This window comes from Camellia sinensis, chromosome 5 (genome assembly GCF_055761805.1).
Source record: "Camellia sinensis isolate YWXY chromosome 5, ASM5576180v1, whole genome shotgun sequence".
Lineage (NCBI taxonomy): Eukaryota > Viridiplantae > Streptophyta > Magnoliopsida > Ericales > Theaceae > Camellia > Camellia sinensis.
The window spans coordinates 22,794,931-22,819,412 of record NC_138965.1 but is presented as its reverse complement, the minus strand read 5'-3'; the positions used below and the strand labels follow the sequence as shown (position 1 = coordinate 22,819,412).

The window sequence follows — 24,482 nt, the reverse complement described above, 5'->3', positions numbered from 1 at the left end:
TCTCTCTTTCTGTGGGTGTGCAGAATTAAGGGTCACGAAGGGGTGGGAGCTGCGGCGGCGGTGGTGTTGTGTTCCGAAGTGAGGGGTTACGAGGGTGGTGGGGAGGGTGAGTGAGCGACGAACAATAGGGTGGAGTGGAGCTTCGATTCGAGAAGAGGGAGGCTGGAGGGAGGCGACGGAAGGAGGTGACGAAGGGAGGGACGGTGTTGAGGAAGGAGATGACTGGAGGGGAGGGACTGTGTTGGGTATTAGGGTTAGGGTTTTGGTTGAAGAAGAAAAGGATACTTTGGTAATTTTATTTTAGAATAAAAATATAATAAAAAAAATATTATTAAATGTGTGAGGAGAAAAAAGTGGTGTGTGTAAATAGAAACTCCCCTAAAACACCACTCTGCTTGCTTTAAATATCTAACATATCCCCAGCAACCAAACAGAGTTGTAAAGTAAACAAGCACTACTGCAAATGAAAATCAAGTAGCTTTATCTCCTTGAATTGGATTACCAAATTCAATAAGCAAAACATCGTCCCGTGTAATCGTTAAAATAAATTATAGATTATAACCTAATAAATTATAAAGTATGATTTTAATTAAAAATTATTAATTTATTTGATATAATTGTTAGATTATAAATTTAAATTATTGAGTAGTTCTTAAATAAGTTGTGAAATAATTTTTTTAATTAATTTTTATTTTTTATTATTCATTATTTGTCTAGATTTTTTTATAAATAATAATAATAATAATCTATAATCTATTTAATTTTTTTATTTTAAAAAAAATAAAAAATAAAAAAAATTAAAATAATCGTAAATTAACATATCTATGACACAAACTAATAAGCAAAGTAAAGGTGAGTAATTTTTCAAAATCATTTTTTTTTTCCAACTTAAAATAAATTATTAAAATCAGAAAAACAAACAAGCCAAGCCAAACACCCCCAGCATCTTCTTCGGCAGCTGACGAGGCACCCATCTTCAATCCCTTCTCTCTAGACTCCCTTGCCTTCAACTTTCTCGGGAAAATTCGACATTCGCGAGCACTCGCGTGGACTGAAAGGAAACACCGGAAGCTTATATGTTCAAGGCCGATCTTCCTGGTCTGAAGGAGGAAGTGACGTTCGAGATCGAGGAGGACGATAGGGTTTTGCAGATCAACGGTGAGAGGAATTTCGAGGACGAGAGGAACGATACTTGGCACCGTGTCGAGCGCAGCTCCGGCAGGTTCATGAGGCGGTTCCGGCTGCCGGAAAATGCGAAAATGGATGAGGTCATGGCGTCAATGGAGAACGGAGTACTTACCGTTACAGTTCCCAAGGTTGAGGTTAGGAATCCTGATGATAAATCCATTGAAATCTCTGGTTAAAATTAATGTATACAACTATTTAATTGTATATGTGAAATGTAGTGTTTATATGTGTGACGATATGTCTCTAAACCCTGCTTTGGGAGTGTGTAAAATAGGCTTTGTTACTTACAAACTAATGATAATGTGAGTGATGTTTAAAATCTTAATTTCGATTTGCTGTGCATTTTAACTTTATACTTCTCTATCTATTATTTGATCATTTGTAATCTTAAGAATGATAAGAGTTTCAAATTAATGAAGAAAAATACACAAAATGCAATTCATGAACTATCAATTCCTTCTTTGAATAGTCTGCAAATGTTAGCAAATACATGAAACTCAAATGAAATTAGAATGTTGGCTAGATCACATCGTTGTAATCTGATTTCAATTGAAAAATCTGATATCTGTTTATGTTTTGTTCTTGTTGATTTTCAGTGAAATTGCATTTGTTAGAAACTACGAGTTATCCAAAACCAGGTAAGCAGAATTGAAAAACCTGTGTATGAATAGGGTTTAAGGTTTTTTGATTGATTTTTCTTTAAAAATCTTAATTTTATGTGAACATTTAGTTGAAAAATAATAAGATACCTTAATTGCTTGTATAATCTGATTTTTTATTTTTTTTATTTTTATTTATTTTTTTATTTTTTTATAATGGTAAATGAAAATCCACCCAGCTACATAATCAAACCCACTACTTCAAAATTTTTTGTGCACATAGAATTTTGGTGAATGACATGAGAATATGAGATTGTGTTGATTGTTTCTTGAAGACTCCATTTTGTTACATCCTATGCAGTTACATCAAGGAGACATTTGATCCAATGTAAGTGAAATATAAAAGAAAAAGAAAATGGAATATATTTGGATTGATTTGTCCGTATTCAAAAAATTGAATCCAACATCAATAGGGATCATTGAACCCTTCATCAATTTTTTTTCATCTAATTTGATTTAAAGTTTGAGTAAAAAGCTTGATTTGATATGAACTACTCCAACCCGTTCATCACATTTTTATCAAAATCTTTTTTAAAAACTCCTCTCTTGAAAAAAAAAACCCCTCCAATGCTTTATCTTTTTAAATTTTCAAAAAATTCTAATTTGAGGAAGGATTTGATAGAATTTTCAATTTGATGAAAAAATGGTTCTCCCTTGATTTGAGGAATGGGTTGGAGATGATTTTTGAGTACTTTGATTTGATGAAACAAAAGGTTGATTGAGGATTAGAGATGCTCTCAATCACGTGTGAAAACATTCTTCAGGACTGAGCATGACTATTTTATCCTTGGTGTAATGTTCATCTCATGCAGTGACAACAAACTTGTTGGATATTATACTGCCAATATCTATATCTACTCTTGAAGATGCAACAGGCATAAACCCTCCTCAGTTTTGTATGTTCAGGTATTTCTCTATCTTTATCTCTATCTCTATCCCACTCTAGCTTTCACTTTCTTCAAATTTTTATATTCTGCCAAGAAATTGAAATATGTCTGTCAAACATATTTGAATAATTTCACCTGCTACATACTTGCGTTCTTTCTGCTATCTATAGCAGTATTGCTTCTTCTGCACACAACACAAATTCAATCTACATGTTCAAAAGGCTTTAAGCGTGATGGTGAAAAAATAATTACATTTCATTTCCTGAGATCAGTTCCTCAAAGAAGAAACTAATTAGAAAAGTTAACAAAGGGAAGACAATGCTTATCTTCTGCTTCCTAGAAACAGACACATGTTGAACCCACAACCAAGCAGACATACGGTTTAACACAAGAGGATCTTTCCACCGTCAGTCATTTGCATTGGGAATTCTTATCCCAAAAGATTTATGTATTGGGAGGATGCTAATACTCTGATGCTCACAAACAAGGTCTAGAAGTATATGTTTCTGATTTCGCTAATTATAAACCTGCAAGTTACAAATATAGCTATGATCAAACAGCCAAGTATCTGCAGTAACTGATTATTTTCAGTTTTCTGTTGATGGAGTGATTATGGATTTTTCTTCTGCTGCCTCAGAATCAACTGGTGTGATTAGCTTTTGTTGCTCATTCTTAATGGTCAGCCTATGTTCTCCTGTTCATTAGGAACAATTCATGACAACAAAATACACCAATCTAAAACCCCAGCATACCACTTTTGTTGCTGAAAATAGGTCTGTCCTAATAACTCAAAATCATCAATAAAATTGTTCTGAGGCAGCATGCTTAGCTCACAATGACAATGCTAGCAGGCCTGTGAAATGTGAGAAACTAATTGTAATTGCTTTTTGATGTGCATTATTTTACATCAACTGAGGATAATACGGAGATGATCAACAAAGTTATTCTTTTCACATTAATGCTGAGCATCTAATTATAATTTCTTTGATCATATGATTGATATCTAACAACAAGGCTATTGCCTACGCCGAATATGATGGTGGGTGAAATCAATAATTATGCTGATGTGATACAGCTACTGTCTCAAGATCCTCCATTGTTAGGTTAGAAGTTCTGATTCTTTCGCCAAGGCCTTCACCACTATTGTTGACAATACATGCATGAGCATCCTATAAAATCTCCGTATTTTTCTTTCTTTTTAGGGAAGAATTTGTTAATCGGTATTTGATTACCATTGCACCAACTGGAAAATCATATTCTGGAGCTGCCAAAAATGTGAATTTTTTATTTTTTTTCTTCTAGTGACAATCATGTTGCTTAGTGTACTTTCTGTGGAATTTTGAAACTGGTTTAGGTTTGGCAAGGACCTATAGTCTCTCTTGTTTCAGTCCCAGAAAAGATTTTGGGTTCATTTTCAGTCTGTTGTATAGCAAGTGCTTTGGGATTTTAGTTCATACCAGTGTAGAAGAATGTTTGAGCTACCTAATTAATCCCCAATTTTGGTACTGTGATTATGCAGATTTATTTCATGTAGTCTACAAGGTAAAAATTAATTATCAGAACACAGAAGTTAAAATATTCCTTCTCAACTTCTCAAGATTCTTAGTAGTCGATTTCAACTTAAAAGCTATAAACAAAAACTACACTAAAGGCTCGCTCTCACAAGAGCTTATTTTCCTTAAAAATACAATATGCTATATATGTTGCAACTGTAGAGAGGAAGCAAATGGGTGAGAATTTGCATAAATTTGGTTGGGACAGAAGACAAAAGATGGTTATAACAATCTTCATAGCTTTTTGTTGCAGGGAACGGAGTTGATGAGGTATAAGCTCATGAACTTCAAACTCTTGGAAAAAGTTATAAACATGCGGCGCTTAAGGCTTCCTCTAACCGGAGGGACTACAACTTTGTTCTTGCCTGTTGTAAAATTTGCTATCTTTGACAGCTTCTCCACCTTAATCTTGTTCCCCATGTACATGTATATGTATATAGTTGCACTTTTTATGTTTTCTGTTGCGTATATGAAGAGAGAGAGAGAGAGAGAGAGAGAGAGAGGGAGAGAGAGAGAGTTTGAAGAGGATTAAAGAAAGAGGAAATAATTTATAAGGAGTTGGGATGGTGGGGTCATCAAATGGGACACATTCAAATGGTAATAGTAGTGAGGGTATAGATAAAAAGAAGCTTCCAACAGCTTTCTATTTTTGTTGTGCCGGTAGTAGCAGAAGTGGTGGGCGGTATAGATAAAGAACCTTCGAACTACTTTCCGCAGGGTAATATGGTAGTGAGAAATAAAGGACTTTTGAGTACTTTTTAGTACGGCTTGAATCCCGCACAAGAATCTCTCTCCACCTCATGTTTCTGGAAGGAAGAGAAGAGAGTGTGTTTTAGAACACGGTCGGCCCAAGTGTAAACCCATTTACACCACTGTCTTGGGCTTCAAAAAGAGGAAAGCCATTATTACAATGAAATTTTAATAGTGAATTACTATCGTCAAAAGCAATATATTACTGGTACAAAAAAATTTAATAGTGAAGGAGAAATCTCAATAAATAAACTGGAAAATAAGAGTAATAGTTGAAAGACCCTATCTATTTTTCTCACATAATTTTTTTTTAAAAAAGTGTTTGGTTTCAATTTTCTGCAAAAATAAATTTTTTATTTTTCATATTTTTTTGTTTTTAGTAAATATTTTTTAATTTTAAGATTTTTTTTTTATTTTTTTAAATGCATCTTATTTACATGTATCTAAAAAGTAAAATATTTATAAAAAAAAAATCAACTACACAAAAATATAAAAATGTATCAAATTCTGGTATTTTTATTTTTATTTTTGGTATTTAGTGAATTTTTTAAAGATTTTTTTACAAATATTATATATTTTAAGTATATTTATGTTAAGTGTATTTAATTTTTTTTAAAAAAAATCAATAAACAAAGAAACACAAAAAATAAAAAAATTTAATTTTTTAAAAAGTGAATCTTGAAACTAAAATAGCACAAACTGGATTTTAAGGAATATAATTTTGTGGTGGATGATTCATAGCATGGGTTTGCTACAATAGATGGTGAGTAGATATCATAGCACAAAGGGAAGGTCCACCTAACTCCTTTCATCGCACCTTTCGCAGCAGAGACTAGAGCTTGTTTAGTGGGCGAAGAAGCGATGCATGCTTAGTATTGCCATTTGTACTCATTTCCAAGGGTTGATAAATGTCCAATTCAAATTGGAATTCAACAACAGTAATAGATGACATGTTTTACTAGTAGATATTTTAATTTTCTTATTGTATACAAAGTCCATCGTCTGTAGTAAAGTCGGTACATGATTGTAGTTCGTTGTGTAAATGATTTTTCTATCTAATATATGTATATATATATATATATATGTGCTTTTGATGATTTTTTTTAAAAAAAAATTAAATTAAATTAACTCCCTTTCATACAAAATAATAGAGTTAGTAAAATCCATTAAGCGGATTCAATACTTAAGCCATGTTGACTTTTTTTGAATGCACTAATAAATTTTACAATACTCATATTCTCCTCATTAATTTTTTTATCTTTTAAATTTTTTGACCTTTTCACCATCTTTCGCTATTTTTCCACACTATTTTTCCAAAAAGTTCCCACCACTATCCCCATTATATTTTTCCAAAAAGTTCCCACCACTATCCCCATTATCACAATCATCCACTAACTGCCATCACCTTCCACCTACCGTTGCTACCATCATCGTCCATTGAATACTGTCATCAAACTATACTTGCACCGTTGTAGGATCGGCCATGAGATTTTTGAAGCCCAAGGTGAAATCTTAAAATTAGGGCCCTTCATGTATAAATAATGAAGAAAATAGTTTATTTAAATTTTTTATTCTAAAGATATATATAATATAAATTCAAAGTTAATATAATGTGAGTCATACTTATAATGAATGAGATCTATAAATATATATTTTTTACTTTGGTATTTAAGAGAATTTTTTTTTTTTTTTATCAAATTTAAATTTGATAAAAATTTAAAAAGATATTGAAGATAAATTTTTTTTCATCAAATTTGATGAAAAGGGAAATTTGGAATATAAAGAGAAATTTAAAAAAGAGTTGGAGTAATTCATATTAAATCAATTTTTTTACTTAAATCTATAATCAAATTAAATTGAAAAAAATAATAATAATTGAAATACTCTAAAAAACTTTAATATAGATTGTAAAGTTACAAGAATTAGTTTGCATCTTTATTTTTAAACTGGTTAACACCATAAGCATTAAAATTATTTTGGAGTCCTTAAAATTTGTCAAAATTTGGGAGCCCAAGTCGCCGCCTTACTCGTCTTGGGCCAAGGCTAGGGCCAGCTCTGCACCATTACAAATCCATGTCCAAAGGGGAGGCAAAACAATATCGTTAGATATTTTTGTTAGTAAACCTTATTTTCTTCTCCTCCAACTGACTAGATCTGAATAGGCATTTTGCCTATTTTGATTCACTCTCTACATTAATAGGCAAATGTTGTTTCCCATTAAAAAGAGGTCTCCGAATCTGCTTAGCTTAGTCAAAACCAACTGATTTCCTTCATTCCCTTCCTCCATTTCTCATCCTTTTCCAGAGACAACTCTTCAAATTTTAACAACAGAATTCACCACCAAACCCTTCAAATTTTTTTTAAAACAAATTTTACCATTTTTTTTTATTAAACAAAATCAGACAACAATAATGTATGTACATACCGATTACATCAAATATTACACAAGGTGGTCGTCTTAGGGATGACCTCAATAGTTTTGAGTGCTCGTTCTGAGGATGTCTTAATCTTGATTGAAATTGTGCTATCGTCCTGAGGATGTTCTAATCTTGATTGAGATTGTGCTAAAATGACTATGTACCATTGGATTGTGCCAAAACATATCCAACGAAAGAAGCTATTACCATTTAAAAATATGATCATTTGAAATATATATATATATATATATGTTTAATAAATAATATACTTACATATTTTTAAAAAATATATTTGCAAATGCCACATCAATATATGACGCAAATCATAAAAAAATTATTTATTCATTTATCTCTATCTAAAAATTAATTAAAATAAAAAATATAATTAAAATGCACACTAATTAAACTAATTACTCCCTTCGTCTTAAAATATTAGTCTTTTATTTCATTTTTTATTGTCCCAAAATATTAATCTCTTTTTAAAAATTAAGGACAAAAATAATATAAATTTCCTATTTTGCCATTAAATTCATTAACTATATAATAAAAACAATTATAACAATTAATATTCCCTAAAACATGTACTATTAAAGAGTAATTTTGAAAAATTAATTTTTTTAAAGTGTAATAATTGTATTATTAAAAATAATTAAATTCCTTAAAAAAATTATTATTTTCAGACAAAAGAAGTAAATAAAATGAAGATAATATTTTTGTGTACATTTCCAAAACACTAGTTGGATCCCACGCGCTACGAGCGTGCGGTCGCGTGGTAGTTATAATGCTTGTTTAAGAAATTTCTGTATATACAAGATGAGTTCTTTTTCTTTATTTTTACATTTTTTTTCTTTTGCCAACAAAAAAATTATTAATAAGATGAGTACAAACTGGGAAGAGAAATATGATCGGTTCAAAACAAGAACCAAACTGCACATCTTCAACACAAAAAAATCACATAACTATAATCACCTCCCATTTAGTTTCCTTCGTATTAAAGTCATTTGTTGCATTCCATAATGTCTATAGAATTGCAAAAAACACTCCCAAATGTTCCTTTCAACAATCAAGGCAACCAACTCTTCAACACCAGTGTGCCACCATCAGCCCCACCATTGTGACCCTTCCACCATTACATCAACGGTTATTAGTACCCCTAGACTGTAACCACTACTCCAACTCTAACCAAACATCACAATTGCTACTCCAACACGAGAAATGCTAATGCTATCCTTTCATAGTATTTCCAAACTACCAAAATCACATTCTTTAGGCACCACTTCTAATAGCTACCAAAATCAGATTCTTTAGGCACCACTTCTAATAGCTTTATAGTAGCACATATGCACTTACAAAATGCTGTATGTTTGAGTTTCTCATCCAATCATGCTTCGTAAAATTCAGAATTTTGGTCCCACCACAATCTTTTTTCTAAAAAACCCCAATTACAAAATATATGCACTTTTTCCCTTAATATAGTAAGAAACACTACTCCTTTATCACAAAAAATATTTCTTAATTCCACCTAACCAAAAATTTGTTCTTAAAAATTTTAAATAAAATGTTCTTAAAAGTTTTACTTAATTTTACCTAGCCCGGCATCACCTCACCATTGATTCCACTTATGTTAATCCCGGCATAAAGGCAAACCTTGTAGTGTGAATCAACAACATCCCGTCCAAAACCTTTGTCGGCACCAGCCCACAGTAGTATGGTCCCTAAGTTGCAATAACAAAAGGTTCAACTATAAGTCTTAGGCAAAAAGAAATAGCCACAAAAATATTCACCAGAGAATCTACAAGAATTGCTATTATATGTTATTGAATTCTGCACAATAAACAGCAAATTAAATTTGGTTAAGAGAAAAGGTGCATAACAAGGACTTCTTTATATATGTTTTTTAATAGCATTGCACAAGTGGCTCAAAAAGATTAAAAGCTAACATAATATCATGTAATTTTATCCTTTTCGGTACACAGAAGGGGTTCTAAAGCATGTCAGCATCCAAAAGTTCACAAGGACTAAACCAGTAGACAAAATTAATCTACCAGGTTCAAGAAAATTCTAAAATTGGAGGACATGATCACTAAATATTATAACTCAGACAAAATGGAAAAATGAAATTGTTGATATTCGAAAAAAGTATCAATTTCATTACCTGAGGTCTAGGATAACCTCCCTTTGGCCACCCGATAGGCCACTTAACATCTTTTTGCAACAAGGTGTACTCTTGCTCAATACCATACCTATTTTAAAATTAAAATTCAAAATCAATTACAATCTCCAAAAGTTAAATGGACAAAGATACTCAAACAACAGTGACAATTAAGTTTTGACAATATTTTGAAAAGTTTGAAATCCTTTTCCGGGGTTCTTCAGCAACAACATCAGGGTGGCTGAAAATCTTCTCAGCATTGTACCTCTTGTTCATTGGAATTGGTTCACCAGCAGGAGTGTAAGCATCACACATGACCTAAGACAATAATGATTAATGAGAAAGACAGCACAACAAAACTTTATTAACACATCGTTTAAGATTCCACAATGAAAGTGCCCCAAAACCCAAATGAATTGAGGAAATGTTTCGTTCATTGGAACGATTTAAGGAAGGAATGGAATGACTATTCCTTGGCCTTCCAATGGAATGAAAATTCTCCTAAATTGGTGAATGGTGCTTTTATTTCCAATGTTAAATTCCTTTCCTTTTTACTGAACCAAACATGAGATGATTATTCTGATGGAATGATTACTCCATTCCAATGAACTGCATGAATGCTCTAACTCACCAATATATTGTTTCCCATCCTGAATGGATCTTTCAAAATTGTTTGAGGGCTGTTTTTTCAATTCAACAAAAACTGTTTATGCACTACCAATCTACCGGTTTGGAAAAATGTTCTGAACTAACATTTATTAAGGAAAAGGTTCCTAATTTGGAGCAAAATTGTTTCAATCTCATATATATAAGAAATATACATACAAATTGCTTTGGTAAAAACAAATAGGGACGCATTAGATTTTTAAATTGAGGATAACCCAGAACTTGTTTTGGCCTTAAAATGTCAATTCTCATTAGAAAGAAAACAAACAGATTAACAAAGAAATGCAGAAAATGATCATTAAGAAACAAATGTATAATTGAGAATGATAAACTAAATAAGTATAAGCATAAATATACGATCAAAATTTACATTTCCTGAGAAATATCACTAAACAAGAAGCAAATATCACTAAAAGAAAATAAGAACATATTCTGACATGGATAGGCCCACAAGGCTTACGGCCCACAGCAAACCACCCCAAACCCATCGCTTGGGACCCATAGCATAACCCGGTTGGCAAAGCCCAGGACAGCTGGAGGCCATCTGGACATGGAGGGCCAATGGCATTCGGGCACATGGCAGGTGGAACACAGGCCACATCAGCAGACAAAGATCTGCAGAGTTATTGCCACAACACATCACCATTAATGCAGCCCATCACAGCATTTATTACGACAACACCTCCCCGTCGGAACAGAGCCCCCTCACCCTGAACAAGGTAAGCTACGGCACAGGCTTTCGGCGGAAGGGGGCACGTCACAAGGAACAGTGAAATGATTACCAAAGGATATAAGCAAGAATGGAAGACAAGAGGAAGGTTAAGCTTTCTATCTCTCCCTCTCTCTCTCTCTCTCTCTATATTTCCTTCTTCCTCTATTGATTCGCTCGCCGGAGGGTTCACTGGGGGACTACCCCGTTCCCCTTTAGACTTGCGTGCAGGTCATCTAGTGGAACCATCTGCCTGAATCGGAGCTTGAAGAGCTTGGACCAGCCCGACTTATCCACCCAGGACGAACTACATTATCAGTTGGCGCCGTCAGTGGGAACTTGTGGTTTATTCGTGCGCTAGTTGTGTTCACTATCGCCGGAGCCCTCTTTTCTCACCGTTACCTTTTCCTCTCACCCGTCCAGGTGTATGGTCACGACTAGGTCCATGGCTTCTCACCATAATACCGCCGATCATCAAATAGACCCTTCCCATCCAAACAACCCACCACAATATATCATCGAACTCACTAACAGTATTAACCGCATGGCCGAGTAAAACCAGGCCCTGATCAGTGCTTTACTCCAAAGAAACCTCCCCGTTCCACCTCTAGATATTCCACCCAACCAAGAAAGAACTCCGGGCCACACTGCTCCACAACCCTCTCCGCTCAACCCAGAAGGTTTACAACCCCCTCCTCCTCCACATATGAGCCTACCATCCCCACCTCCAAGCCCGTCAGTCGTAGCACTAGCCCCCGAGGGGGAAGCCAGCAGTGTCCAGCCTCCATTGACCGACCATGGCGACAACATTCCCCTCTAGGACGCTGAACTCCGAGCTATGACGCTCCAACTACAAGGGGTCATGCAGAACATTCAGCACAAGCTCTCAGTCACCGCCAACTCGCCTTTTGTTGCCTCCATCCGCGACAAACCATTGCCCGCCAAGTTCAAAATGCCTACCATTGACTCCTTTGATGGCACGACGGACCCAGTCGACCATCTGGAAACCTACCACACCCTCATGATCCTCCATGCTTTCCCTGACGAGATCATGTGCCGAGCTTTTCCAGTGACACTGAAGGGATCAGCTCGGTTGTGGTTTAGCCAGTTACCGGCAGACTCCGTCTCCACCTTTCAACACCTCAGTGACTCTTTCCTGAGCCATTTTATCAGAGCCCAGCGTCAGAGACGCCCAGCCACCCAACTCCTTAACATTCGTCAGACCGAGGGGGAGTCTCTCCGCAGCTTCGTCACCCGCTTCAACACCGAAGCCCTTCAAGTAGCAGAGAATGACGACAAGGTCATCCTCACGGCTTTCATGGCCGGCCTGCGGTCGTCCGATTTTCTTTTCTCCCTCTCCAAAAACCCTCCAACCACCATGGCAGCCCTACTATCCAAAGCCCAGAAATACATGAATGCTGAAGATTCCCTGGCCGCTCGGCAAGAGCCGACCCCTAAAAATCCGACCCCCAGAGACAAGAAGAAAGACTCAGAACCCAGGACCGCCCAGTATAATAGCCAAACACCCCACTATAATGACCGACCACATCGACCCGACCGGTCCGCTCCGACCCGACTGCCCGGTCGGTTCGAGCGATACACACCACTCAACTACCCCATGGAACACGTCCTCAATCAGATCCAGCGGGACTACCCCCTCAAGTGGCCCCTGCCTTCACGAAACCCCTCCAGTCGCAAAGATCAGTCCAAGTACTGCCGTTTCCACCAAGACCATGGCCATACCACCGACGAGTGTATCAACCTCAAAGATCAGATCGAGACCTTCATACGTCAGGGTCGCCTCAGCCGATTTACAGACACCCGCCCTCAACAGAGGCAAAGAACTGACCTTTCCAGGAACAATCGCCGACATACACCACCCCGCAATCAAGCCCCACCTAACCAAGGCCACGATCGCCCACCACCACAGCCTCGGCCTCCAGGCAATCCCCTTCCACCAGTCGGAGAAATCAGAGTCATTTCAGGCGGCCTTGCTTGCGGGGGACCATCCCGCTCGGCTCAGAAGGCAGAGCTCAGAAAAATCAGGCAGGGCTCAGACAAAGCAGTGGCGACGGTGGACCGACCTCCCAAACAGTCAAAACAGTGGATCGAACCCATTACCTTCACAGATACCGACTGTGCAGGAGTCCGTTACCCACATGATGACCCCCTTGTCATTTCCGCCATCCTCTCCAACTACAAGGTCAGACGAGTCCTCATAGACAACGGCAGCTCTTTAGACATCATCTTCCTCAATTGCTTCCGCCAGCTCAAGATTGGGGAAGAAAGCTTGTCTCCTCTCCAAACCCCTCTGGTCGGTTTCACCGGCGACCGTGTGACCTCCATCGGCTCCATCAATCTACCTATCACCATTGGCGAACACCCAAGGCAGACCACTAAGTTGCTCACCTTCCTTGTGGTCGACTGCCCCTCTGCTTACAACATCATCCTTGGCCGCACAGCCCTAAACGCCTTCCAAGCCATCACATCCACCTATCACCTTGCCATCAAATTTCCTACCGATCTCGGTGTCGGAACTGTCAAAGGAGAACAGACCGTGGCAAGGGAGTGTTATGTCGCCTCACTCAAAGAAGTCAAGCTAAAAGAGGCCATGATCATCGAAGGGCTTGACGTCCGAGACGAGGACGAGCTGGTCAGAGGTGAACCCGTGGAGGAACTTGTTGAAGTTAACATTGATCCCACCAACCCAATCAAAACCGCCAAAATTGGCAGCCAACTACCTTCCCAAGCCAAGGCCGACCTCACCGCTCTCCTGACCGAGCACAGAGATGTATTCGCCTGGACCCATTCTGACATGCCAAGCATTGACCCCTCCTTCATAACCCATCGCCTCAGCATCGAACCCCACTTTCGACCCCACCGCCAGAAGCAACGCATTTTCCACCCGGAGCGCAACACTCTTATAGCCGCAGAAGTTGACAAGCTCCTCGAGGCCCAATTCATCAAGAATGTGGACTACCCTAGATGGTTGTCCAACGTGGTCCTCGTCCGCAAACATAATGGCAAATGGCGACTCTGTGTCGATTACTCTGACCTGAACCGAGCTTGCCCCAAAGACAGCTACCCCCTTCCCCGCATAGATCTGCTGGTCGACGCCACGGCCGGTCATCAAATGCTCAGCTTCATGGACGCCGTCTCTGGGTACAACCAAATCCTGATGCACACATCTGATCGGGAACACACATCATTTATTATCGACCGAGGTACCTACCACTATTGTGTAATGCCGTTCGGGTTGAAGAATGCCGGGGCCACCTATCAACGGCTAGTTAATGCCGTCTTCCATCACCAAATAGGCCAGAATATGGAAATCTACGTCGATGACATGCTAGTCAAAAGCAAATACTCCTCCGATCACCTCACTGACTTATGAGAGACCTTCGCCACCTTGCGCAAGTACCAGATGAAGCTCAACCTAGAAAAGTGCGCCTTCGGCGTAGGATCTGGAAAATTTTTAGGTTTTATGGTCAGTCAGCGCGGCATTGAAGCTAACCCTGAGAAGATCAAGGCCTTGGTTGAGATGCAGTCGCCTAGGACGGTCAAAGAAGTTCAAAGACTCACCGGCCGAGTGGCGGCCCTCAACCGCTTCATTTCCCGTGCAACAGATAAGTGCTTACCCTTCTTCAAAGTTCTTCGGCAGACTTTTGAATAGACAGCTGAATCTGAAGAGGCTTTCCAACAGTTAAAGCAATGCATGGCCAACCCTCCCCTTCTTTCCCAAGCAATCACGGGCGAGCCCCTCTTCCTCTACTTAGCAGTATCAAGCACCGCAGTCAGTGCAGCTCTCCTTAGAGAAGATGGCTCAATCCAACGGCCGGTCTATTACATCAGTCGGGCTCTCAGGGGAGCGGAGCAGAACTACCCCTTATTAGAAAAACTGTCCCTGGCCTTGGTCATTGCCTCCAGACGACTCCGCCCATACTTCCAAGCCCACTCCATAGTGGTCCTCACCGACCAGCCCCTGAAAAAGGTCATGCAGCAACCAGAACTCTCAGGTAGACTGACGCAGTGGTCAGTAGAACTCAGCCAGTTCGACATCTCCTACCGCCCTCGGACAACAATCAAGGGGCAGGCTGTAGCTGACTTCATCCTAGAGTTCACCAATCCGACCCCGACCACTACCCCTCCGCTCCCACCAACTCCAACAGAGCCAGAAGATCCTCATTCTTGGACTCTCAATGTCGACGGTTAGTCTCGAAGAGAAGGAAGTGGTGCCGGCCTCATCCTCACCTCCCCCGAGGGCGGCTATTTCAAATGTGCCCTCCGTTTCTTGTTTGAAGCAAGCAACAATGAGGCCGAGTATGAGGCATTGATAGTAGGACTCCACCTTGCCAAGGACATTGGGGTCAGCCACCTCCGAGTATTCAGCGACTCCCAGCTTGTCGTCGGTCAGATGACAGGGAATTTTGATGCCAAGGAAGACACAATGCGAGCTTACAGGGACATGGCACTCCCCCTTGCTCGCCTCTTCAATACCTTCCACATCAGGCACATTCCTCGGGCGGAAAACTCCAAAGCAGATGAGATGGCTCAGTTGGCCTCTGCTGACCATCCTAATCTCAGCCATGATGTCCGCCTCGAATATCTACACCACCCGGCCATTTCACCCGACCTGCAAGCTGTACAGTTCATCCAAAACGAACCCATCCCTTGGGCATCCGACATTCTCTTATTCTTGACCACAGGGACACTCCCAGATGACCAACAGCAGGCAGCCAAAGTCCGATCCCGAGCATCCAATTACATCATTGTCGACGGTATATTGTACAAGCGCGGCTTTTCCCGGCCATATCTACGGTGCCTCAATCCAGCTCAAGCAACCTATGTAATGCAGGAGATCCATGAGGGAATTTGTGGTAATCATTCAGGCGGCAGGTCCCTTGCCCAGAAGATACTCCGTACTGGGTATTTTTGGCCAACTCTTAATCAGGATGCGACCGATTTCGTGCTCAAATGCGATAAATGTCAACGTTTCGCCAACATCCCCCATGCTCCTCCTACAGAGTTAATCACACTCTGCAGCCCTTATCCGTTTGCCAAATGGGGGATCGACTTGGTTGGTCCACTTCCCACTGGTCGCGACCAGACCAAGTTCGCGATTGTCGCCATTGATTACTTCACCAAGTGGGTCGAGGCTGAACCCCTTGCCACAATCACCGAGCGGAACACCACCAGGTTTATCTGGCAATCGATCATTTGTCGATTTGGCATCCCTCAAGCCATCATCTCTGACGCGAAGTACAGAAAATTTTGTGCAGATCTCCAGATTCAACCATGCTTCTCTTCCCCCGGTCACCCCCAAGCAAACGGCCAAGTTGAGGTCACCAACCGTTCCCTTCTGAAAATCATCAAAACTAAGCTCGAAGCTGCTAAAGGCCTTTGGGCTGAGGAACTACCAAATGTACTCTGGGCTTACCGAACCACTGCTCGCACTCCCACTGGAGAAACCCCTTTTTGCCTAACATATGGCGTTGAGGCGGTTATTCCGGTCCTAGTCGGTCTGCCCATCCACAGGATCTTACATCCGGATATCGCCTCAACCGAAGAGCTTCGTCGAGCAGACCTGGACCTCATCGAAGAGCTCAGAGAGACTGCTGCTGTCAGATTGGCTTCGTACCAGCAGAAAATGAGAACACACTACAACCGCAGAGTTCGACCACGAGAGTTCTCTGTAGGGGACCTTGTCTTGAGAGAAGCGACTCTTGCCACAAAGAATCCAACCGAGGGCAAACTGGCAGCCAAATGGGAGGGGCCCTACATTGTGAAAGCCCGACCACGACTAGGCACTTACCGACTTCAAGACATGGAAGGCTGAGACCTCCCCCATCCCTGGAATGCGGAACATTTGAAGCGTTACTATCAATAAGTTCATACTTTTGTATTGTCAATATTGTTGTATTTCCTCTTTAATACGTAATGCAAATTCTGACTGAAGTTCTCAGCTTTCATAATTCAATTGTCTGTATGTCACTCCCATGACACTTTCACTTGCAGCACTTCAAAGCCTCGACCAGACCGAGCACTCAAAGCCTCAGCCAGGCTAAGCACTTCCAAGCCTCGGCCAGACCGAGCACTCAAAGCCTCGGCCAGACCGAGCACTCAAAGCCTCCGCCAGGCTGAGCACTTCCAAGCCTCCGCCAGACTGAGCATTTCCAAGCCTCGGCCAGACCGAGCACTCAAAGCCTCAGCCAGACCGAGCACTCAAAGCCTCAGCCAGGCTGAGCACTTCAAAGCCTCGGCCAGACCGAGCACCCAAAGCCTCGGCCAGACCGAGCACTCAAAGCCTCGGCCAGACAGAGCACTCAAAGCCTCAGCCAGGCTGAGCACTTCAAAGCCCCGGCCAGACTGAGCACTCAAAGCCTCAGCCAGACCGAGCACTTTAAAGTCTCGGCCAGACCGAGCACTCAAAGCCTCAGCCAGACTGAGCACTTCAAAGGCTCGCCCAGACCGAGCACTCAAAGCCTCAGCCAGACTGAGCACTTCAAAGCCAAGCAAGACCACATTTTTAACACTTAGTCACATTTTGAAGCTTATTCACAATTCTAGGACCACGCTTTTACCTAGTTAAATTCCAAACATGTTCTCACGTATTTCATTTACTAATCAGATTATCTACCACCCCACCCAGTTTATTTCTCCAATCTCTCCTCTACAAGTTTACAATTAACCGTTTAGTTACAATTTGCAACCTACCCTTTGTCCTCATCCGTGGATTCTTCATCCGTACTTATTAAACTGGAAGTACTAACCCCACTTGAATATTATGTTCTACAATTTCCTAATCCAATTTTTCAATCAACCACTATCATTCTTTCAATTTTCATACAACTCCAATCTCACTCTGCAGGGAGGAACTTCAAACTTAACTTTGCACGAAAATTTTATTGCACAATGTTTATGACCAGTTTTTATAACAAGACTTCATTCATTTTAGACAATACAGGCCCACACAGTCAACTGACAACATAAACGAAATAACATTTGTACACAAGTTCATTACAATAAAATTCTTCATTCATTCATTCATTCATTTACAATGTGTACACCAGTTTATTACAAAAAAAAAAAAAAAAAAAAAAAAACAAACACAGAGATTGAACAACTCTTCTTCTTCTTGGTTATTCCTCCTCGCTGGACACAAGCTCTTCTTCTTCAATGCCCTCGTCCAGGGGGGTCTGGGCCATATCATCTTCACCTATCGTTACACTACTCAGGTCCAAGTGTGGGAACAGCTCTTCAGCTCTGCGTTTGAACATCTTCCAACCGCTATCCCAGAACTCGGCCATTTTGTGCTTGTAGAAGTCTGATTGCTGGAAGCTCTCAATCACCTCTGCCTCTGTCCTACCTCCAGCAGTCGTCCTTGATGGGCCCACCCCCCCAGATTCTTGCCCAGCCAGACTCCTGGCGACTGCGGCATCTACCGCCATCTAAAATTCGGGAGACCCTTTGTATTGCTCCACCGCTGCGACGCACAGATCAGGGTAGGCCGCCCTTTCAGAAGCCGCCTTCGCCCTCTCTTCGTCCAGCTCTCTTTGCAGGGTCCCCCTTTCCGCAGCCGCCGTCACCCTCTCCTCTTCCACCCCATTCTTCAGACTCTCCATCTCCGCCATCGCCTTCTCTGTTTCCAACTCCCTCATCAGCCTCCCCATCTCCTCCTCTGCTTTGACGCGCTCATCCTCCAACCCCTTCAACAGATCTCCAATTCTGGCATCTGCCTCATCTTTTTGCCTGACTAGTTCTTCGTTGCTACTCATGGCCTCTTCATGCCGCTCGATCGCAACGGCGCAAGCTCTTTCAGACTCCTCCAACTTCTTCTGTTCGCCAGCCAGTTGGAACTCGAGCGACACGACCTTACGGTGTGTGTCCTCCAGCTCCAACTTGACTGCTTGCAGTTCAACATGGGCAGTCTTCCAGTCGGCGCTCTCCTTCTTTAACTTGGCCAGCTGGGCCTTGGCCTCTTCAGCCTTTAACTTGGCAGCCCCTGCCTTCCTTAGAAGGGCCCCTGCCAAGGTAGTTACCTCCATTTGGGCGGAGCATAACCCCCTCAGCAGGTCAGCCTCATTATATCCTGATGCCGAGCGCAGAGCTGTCTCCTCCACAATCTTCACCAAGCGGTCTGCCCCCACCCTGGCTGGGCCTCCTTCTCCCTCCAACCTTCCAGCTACCGCGCGAGCGTGATAGATTGCCGTAGCCAGACGGACCCCTCCTTCCTATGGGGCAGGGCCCTTTTGGGTCTGCTCCCCCCCGCTCGGCGCACCCTCGGTCAACCCAACTCCTACTTGCTCTGTTGGGGCAGTCTCCACAACCTCCAGTGTTGGAGTGACCCCCACCACCTCTGGGGTATCCTTGGCCACAGGGACCTCCACCTCAGCTGGGGCCACCTTAGCCCTCTTGGCCCCAGTCTCATCTGCAGGTTCCTCTGGGGCACTCCTCTTTTTCTTCTTCTTCTTCTTCTTCAGAGCCTCCCCCTCCCTTCTGGCCTGTTCTTTTACAGGATCTACTGGGGGCGGTCGTGGCTCAAAACTGCTTAAGTCCTTCCCCCCGAACGGCCTTGAGCGCGGTCGGATCCTCTCCCGCGCGATCGATTGAGGCGGTCGGTCTCCTCGCACCTCCTTCAACTTCGTGGCTTTGGCAAGTATAGCCTGATCCTCTGCCTCCTGAACTTCTCTTCTCGCCTCCAACTCTGCTCGGTCGAGATCCCCTCCCCTCGGCTGCGGTCCCAACCCTACCTCAAACAGCGCGGACAGCTGAACAAGCTCGTCCCATTTGGCATTCTCTCTCTCCCTCCACTCCTTCACTCTCTTCACCCTCTCTTCCGCCACTGCCCCAGTCTCGACTCCATCGACCTAGTGGACACCTTCCAGATGGTGCGCACCCCCAGTCCCCCATTAGCAGACACGTAGAACCACCGTGGCCGCCACCCCTTGATCAATGTCGGCAGCCCCGCCACCAATCCCCTCCCCATCACCGCCTGTAGGGTGACCCACGTCTCTTGCTGCCCCGAAGCCTTGTAACACGAAAAGAACTCGTCTACCGCCATGGCCTCCCCTCTATTCGCCTTGGGCCACGCGCTCGCACAGGCCAGCAGAATCTTCCATGCATTGGGCATCAATTGCCCCGGCGCTACCTCCAGACGATTCAGTACGTCAACCACCACTTGGGGCAATGGCAACCTCAGCCCACCTTTTAGCGCCTCCTCGTAAAGGGAAAACTCCCCTGGCCTAGCATCAGACGGCCTTTCCCTTGATGTTGGCAGCAATAACTCCACCTCCGCCAGAATCTGGTATCTTTCCCTGATAGCCTCCAAATCCGCCGCAGTAATTGTAGATTTGTCAGCCTTAGTGTGCCATTGATCCAGCTCTACCTGGCTTATTGGCCTTGGGGCCAATATTAGGGCCGACGCCTGCGATTTTTCCACCGGTTCCCCCACCCCCACCATTCGTGTCTCCGTCCTGTATCGCGCTGCTAGCTCCTCTGCATCATCGTCTCCCAGAGGGTCCACCCTCACATCGACCACTTCTTCTTGTGCCATTTCTAGGGTTTGCTTACGAATCACTTCTGACGCAGGAGCAAGGAAGTTGAGAAAATGTTTCACAGGTGTGTCGTACGCAATGAAGGAATTAACACTTGGGTATTTTGAGTTTTTGTAAAAAGGTAGGTGAAACGCATTATACCAAAAACCCACGGTTTACCCGTATTCCATGGATCCACATTAATTTTCGCCCGTTTCAAAACCTTTCAAATCAACTGCCAAAACCGCCTTTTCAAAACCCCCCTCGTGACCTATCGTTTCATTTCTGCTCTAACGCTTCACTCCCCCCACCATATTGCCATGTGTATGGACACGATGCACTGTCCCCTCCCCTTACCCTGTCCTTTCCATTTCATATCATCACATGGCACCACCCCCCATCTCTTTTTGAGCCCCGCGCCGTCCTGGTCGGTACGCCTAACGGTCGACCCCTCCCGTTCGGCCACCCTCGCGGTCGGCACGTCTCACGGTCGACCCCTCCAGTTCGGCCACCCTCGCGATCGGCCCGCTTCACGGTCGACCCCTCCCGCTCGGCCACCCTCGCGGTCGGCACGCCCCACAATCGACCCCTCCCGCTCGGCCACCCTCGCGATCGGCACCCCTCACGGTCAGCCCCTCCCACTCGGCCACCCTCACGGTCAGCTTCTCCCCCTCGGTCACCCTCGCGGTCGGCACCCCTCACGGTCAGCCCCTCCCACTCGGCCCGCTTCACGGTCGACCCCTCCTGCTCGGCCACCCTCGCGGTCGGCACGCCCCACAGTCGACCCCTCCCGCTCGGCCACCCTTGCGGTCGGCACCCCTCACGGTCAGCCCCTCCCACTCGGCCACCCTCACGGTCAGCTTCTCCCCCTCGATCACCCTCGCGGTCGACACCCCTCACGGTCAGCCCCTCCCACTCGGCCACCCTCACGGTCAGCTTCTCCCCCTCGGTCACCCTCGCGGTCGGCACTCCTCACGGTCAGCCCCTCCCACTCAGCCACCCTCACGGTTAGCTTCTCCCCCTCGGTCACCCTTGCGGTCGGCACGGCTAACGATCGGCCTCTCCACTCGGTTCGCACTTCTCTTCCTTATTATTATTCCTTTCGTTGGGCTAAAGCTGCACTCGGAAATGGGAGACTACTGACATGGATAGGCCCACAAGGCTTACGGCCCACATCAAACCACCCCAAACCCATCGCTTGGGACCCATAGCATAACACGGTTGGCAAAGCCCAGGACAGCTGGAGGCCATCTGGACATGGAGGGCCAATGGCATTCGGGCACATGGTAGGTGGAACACAGGCCACATCAGCAGACAAAGATCTGCAGAGTTATTGCCACAACACATCACCATTAATGCAGCCCATCACAGCATTTATTACGACAACACCTCCCCGTCGGAATAGAGCCCCCTCACCCTGAACAAGGTAAGCTACGGCACAAGCTTTCGGCGGAAGGGGGCACGTCACAAGGGACAATGAAATGATTACCAAAGGATATAAGCAAGAATGGAAGACAAGAGGAAGGTTAAGCTTTTCTATCTCTCCCTCTCTCTCTCTCTATATTTCCTTCTTCCTCTATTGATTCGCTCGCCGGAGGGTTCACTGGGGGACTACCCCGTTCCCCTTTGGACTTGCGTGCAGGTCATCTGGTGGAACCATCCACCTGAATCGGAGCTTGAAGAGCTTGGACCAGCCCGACTCATCCACCCAAGATGAACTGCATTATCATATTCAATCTTGTTTAATTCAAGTTCTATGCAATGAAAAACCAAGAGCGTGTTTGGTTGTCTAAAAATGAGAATCAAATAATTTTAGAATTGAATATTTTATACATAACTAGTTAGATATATTTAACTGTCAAAATTGAAACAACTAAAAAATCTTCAAACTAACTTTTTTTTTACAGAACTTTAAAATTACTTTTCCCTTTTACACGAAGAACAACCTAATCTACAATTAGAGGATTCCAATCCTGTTCTCTTGAACACTTGTATAAAATTTGAAGCTCAATATTCGATATTGGTTCTGCTTGTAATGATACCAATGTATTAAAAAGCAAAGAGAAAGCAAATGAAGACAGAGAGTATTGAAATATACATACGGAACATCTTAGCGATGAGTTTGAGTTTCTCCTGGGCCTCTTCGATGAGCGCTTTGACTTGGCCACTTGCGAGGCGCTTCTCGATCATTTTTTATGTGTAGAGAAACCAAATATCAAAACACATTACAAACTCTATCCACCCAAGAGCAAATGAATTTGAAAAATTAATTGAAACAAACTAATTTGTAAGAAATAAGCCAGGCCTTTTCCTTGAAATTTTGTTGCAATCTTAGAAAGAGGCTTTGCTATGAAGAAAATTTACGGGTTATTTTAGTCAGGCATATTGTCAAACAATTGGTATGCATAATTTCTCCACACATTAACAAGCTCAAAAACACATACAAATCAGGCATGAACATCTCAGTAGAAGACAAACAATAAGCAGGAATATCGCCAACAAGTAGAGCAAGAAGATGGCGGTGCAAAATTTAAATGTTGCCCAACCAATTCTTCTACAAGGAGGTGCTCCAAGATTATAAAATCGAGGTACACCGAACAGAGGAAGCTTGTAGAAACCATTGAAATCCACACCAGTGCAAACAAATATGAAGGCAACCAAGGGTGAGATCAGCTAAACAAGCAAACAAAGAGCACCTCTTTCTTCTCAGCACACAAGAAACTTATGAGAGGGATAGATGGTGGGTTTGGTTGGTTGGGCGATCGGCAGGATCAAGATGGAAGGAACACACTCTGAAGACAGCTCATTGTTTCTAGCGTCGTGTGTGTGGCTAAGCTGAAGGCCACGTAGACAGCCCAAATCTACTTTGCAAACAAAGAAGCAACAGACTTACACTGGAAGCACCACTCTTACACCATACATAACACCATTCTTACCTTTTTTTATATATGTTATAGATTTCGCGTCATGGGCTAAGAGATGCTCTTACCACCATATCTGAAAAAGTGACAGGAGTAATAATGGGAGTAGTGCCGTGGTAAGAATATTTTTTTTTTGCAAAAAAATAAGTAATCAAAGAATTGTCAAAAATCACGCCTAGACTTCGGACTTGGGTCTACGGATGTCGCGATGACACCTCAGAGTATTCCTTTTTTAAGCTTTAAAAAAAAAAAAAGAATTGTCAAAAATATTGCCAAAAAGTATCACCCAAGGGCAAAAAAATTGCTCTATTTGGTCTTGAAATTTCAATTATATTTTTGAGTTTTTAAATTTTTAAATTTCATTTTTTGTTATCTTTATCAAACCTTTTTATATTAATATATTAAAACATTTAAGAAAAAAAATTATAAAAAAATAATAATAATAAATACAAAAATATACACACAAAAAATACTTCAAAAATTATTTTAAAAAATTCTTTCACTTTAAGACTTTCTAACTTATAATAAAAAAATAGAAAAAAATAAATGGTGATGCTAAATGCACCATAAATCAATTAGTGTACTAACATATGTTATAATATTATTATTTTAAAATTATGACCTCACCCATTATATAAATTATAAATACTTAAAATCTTTAAAATTGTACCACATTATTAATTAATATACCAATTAATACATATAACATTATTCAAAAACAAAAAATATATATAATCCAAATAAGTCAATAAACCAATAAATTAGCTTATAAACTTGTTTCCAAAATGAGGCAGAGTGAATATTTGTCTAAGATTCATCAACTATAATTTTTATTTGTTTATTGAGGTTATTTGGGAAGAACTAAAAAAATCAAAAGTCAATTTTAATTTATTTTAAGTCATATCACTGTAGACACCCCATTTTTGACCGTCCTCAAGACTCGGACGTCACCGCTTGAACACTCGGTGATTATCCTTGTTTGTGTTTGTTTGGAGTTCCCGGAGGTTTTGGCTCTCGCGCCCTACCTCAGAATCTCCGAACTTGACC

The 24,482-nt window shown here is 42.1% G+C and overlaps 1 protein-coding gene and 1 long non-coding RNA gene across 4 annotated transcripts; one reads left to right on the top strand and one right to left on the bottom strand.

Moving 5' to 3' along the window:
• The first annotated feature begins 921 nt into the window (after nucleotides 1-921).
• LOC114276791 (uncharacterized) lies at nucleotides 922-4,744 on the top strand. Of its 2 annotated transcripts, XR_003634365.2 has the most exons (4): nucleotides 922-1,322; nucleotides 1,785-1,826; nucleotides 2,660-2,753; nucleotides 4,541-4,744. It is a non-coding gene; the product is annotated as an uncharacterized LOC114276791 (long non-coding RNA). The 2 variants fall into 2 exon arrangements; XR_003634366.2 differs by lacking the exon at nucleotides 1,785-1,826 and having other exon boundaries at nucleotides 932-1,322.
• LOC145790482 (glutamine synthetase nodule isozyme-like) lies at nucleotides 2,946-23,432 on the bottom strand. 2 transcript variants are annotated; one of them, XM_082868393.1, is made up of 6 exons: nucleotides 22,959-23,432; nucleotides 22,617-22,692; nucleotides 9,819-9,924; nucleotides 9,610-9,698; nucleotides 9,042-9,169; nucleotides 2,946-3,428 (listed from the first exon to the last, which is right to left on the bottom strand). In XM_082868393.1, the coding sequence occupies exons 1-5, from the start codon at nucleotides 22,973-22,975 to the stop codon at nucleotides 9,074-9,076; spliced, it is 384 nt and encodes a 127-aa protein (XP_082724519.1). In that variant the 5' UTR covers nucleotides 22,976-23,432; the 3' UTR covers nucleotides 2,946-3,428; nucleotides 9,042-9,073. The 2 variants fall into 2 exon arrangements, with proteins under 2 accessions (XP_082724519.1, XP_082724520.1); XM_082868394.1 differs by having other exon boundaries at nucleotides 2,946-3,261; nucleotides 22,959-23,431.
• Nucleotides 23,433-24,482: the final 1,050 nt, after the last annotated feature.

Excerpts from the sequence above, each read along its gene's own strand:
- LOC145790482 (XM_082868393.1), bottom strand. Across the intron at positions 9,699-9,818 it reads TGTTGTTGCTGAAGAACCCC|GGTATGGTATTGAGCAAGAG; the intron begins GGAAAAGGATTT and ends AATTTTAAAATA. Across the intron at positions 9,170-9,609 it reads GAGGTTATCCTAGACCTCAG|GGACCATACTACTGTGGGCT; the intron begins GTAATGAAATTG and ends ATTGCAACTTAG.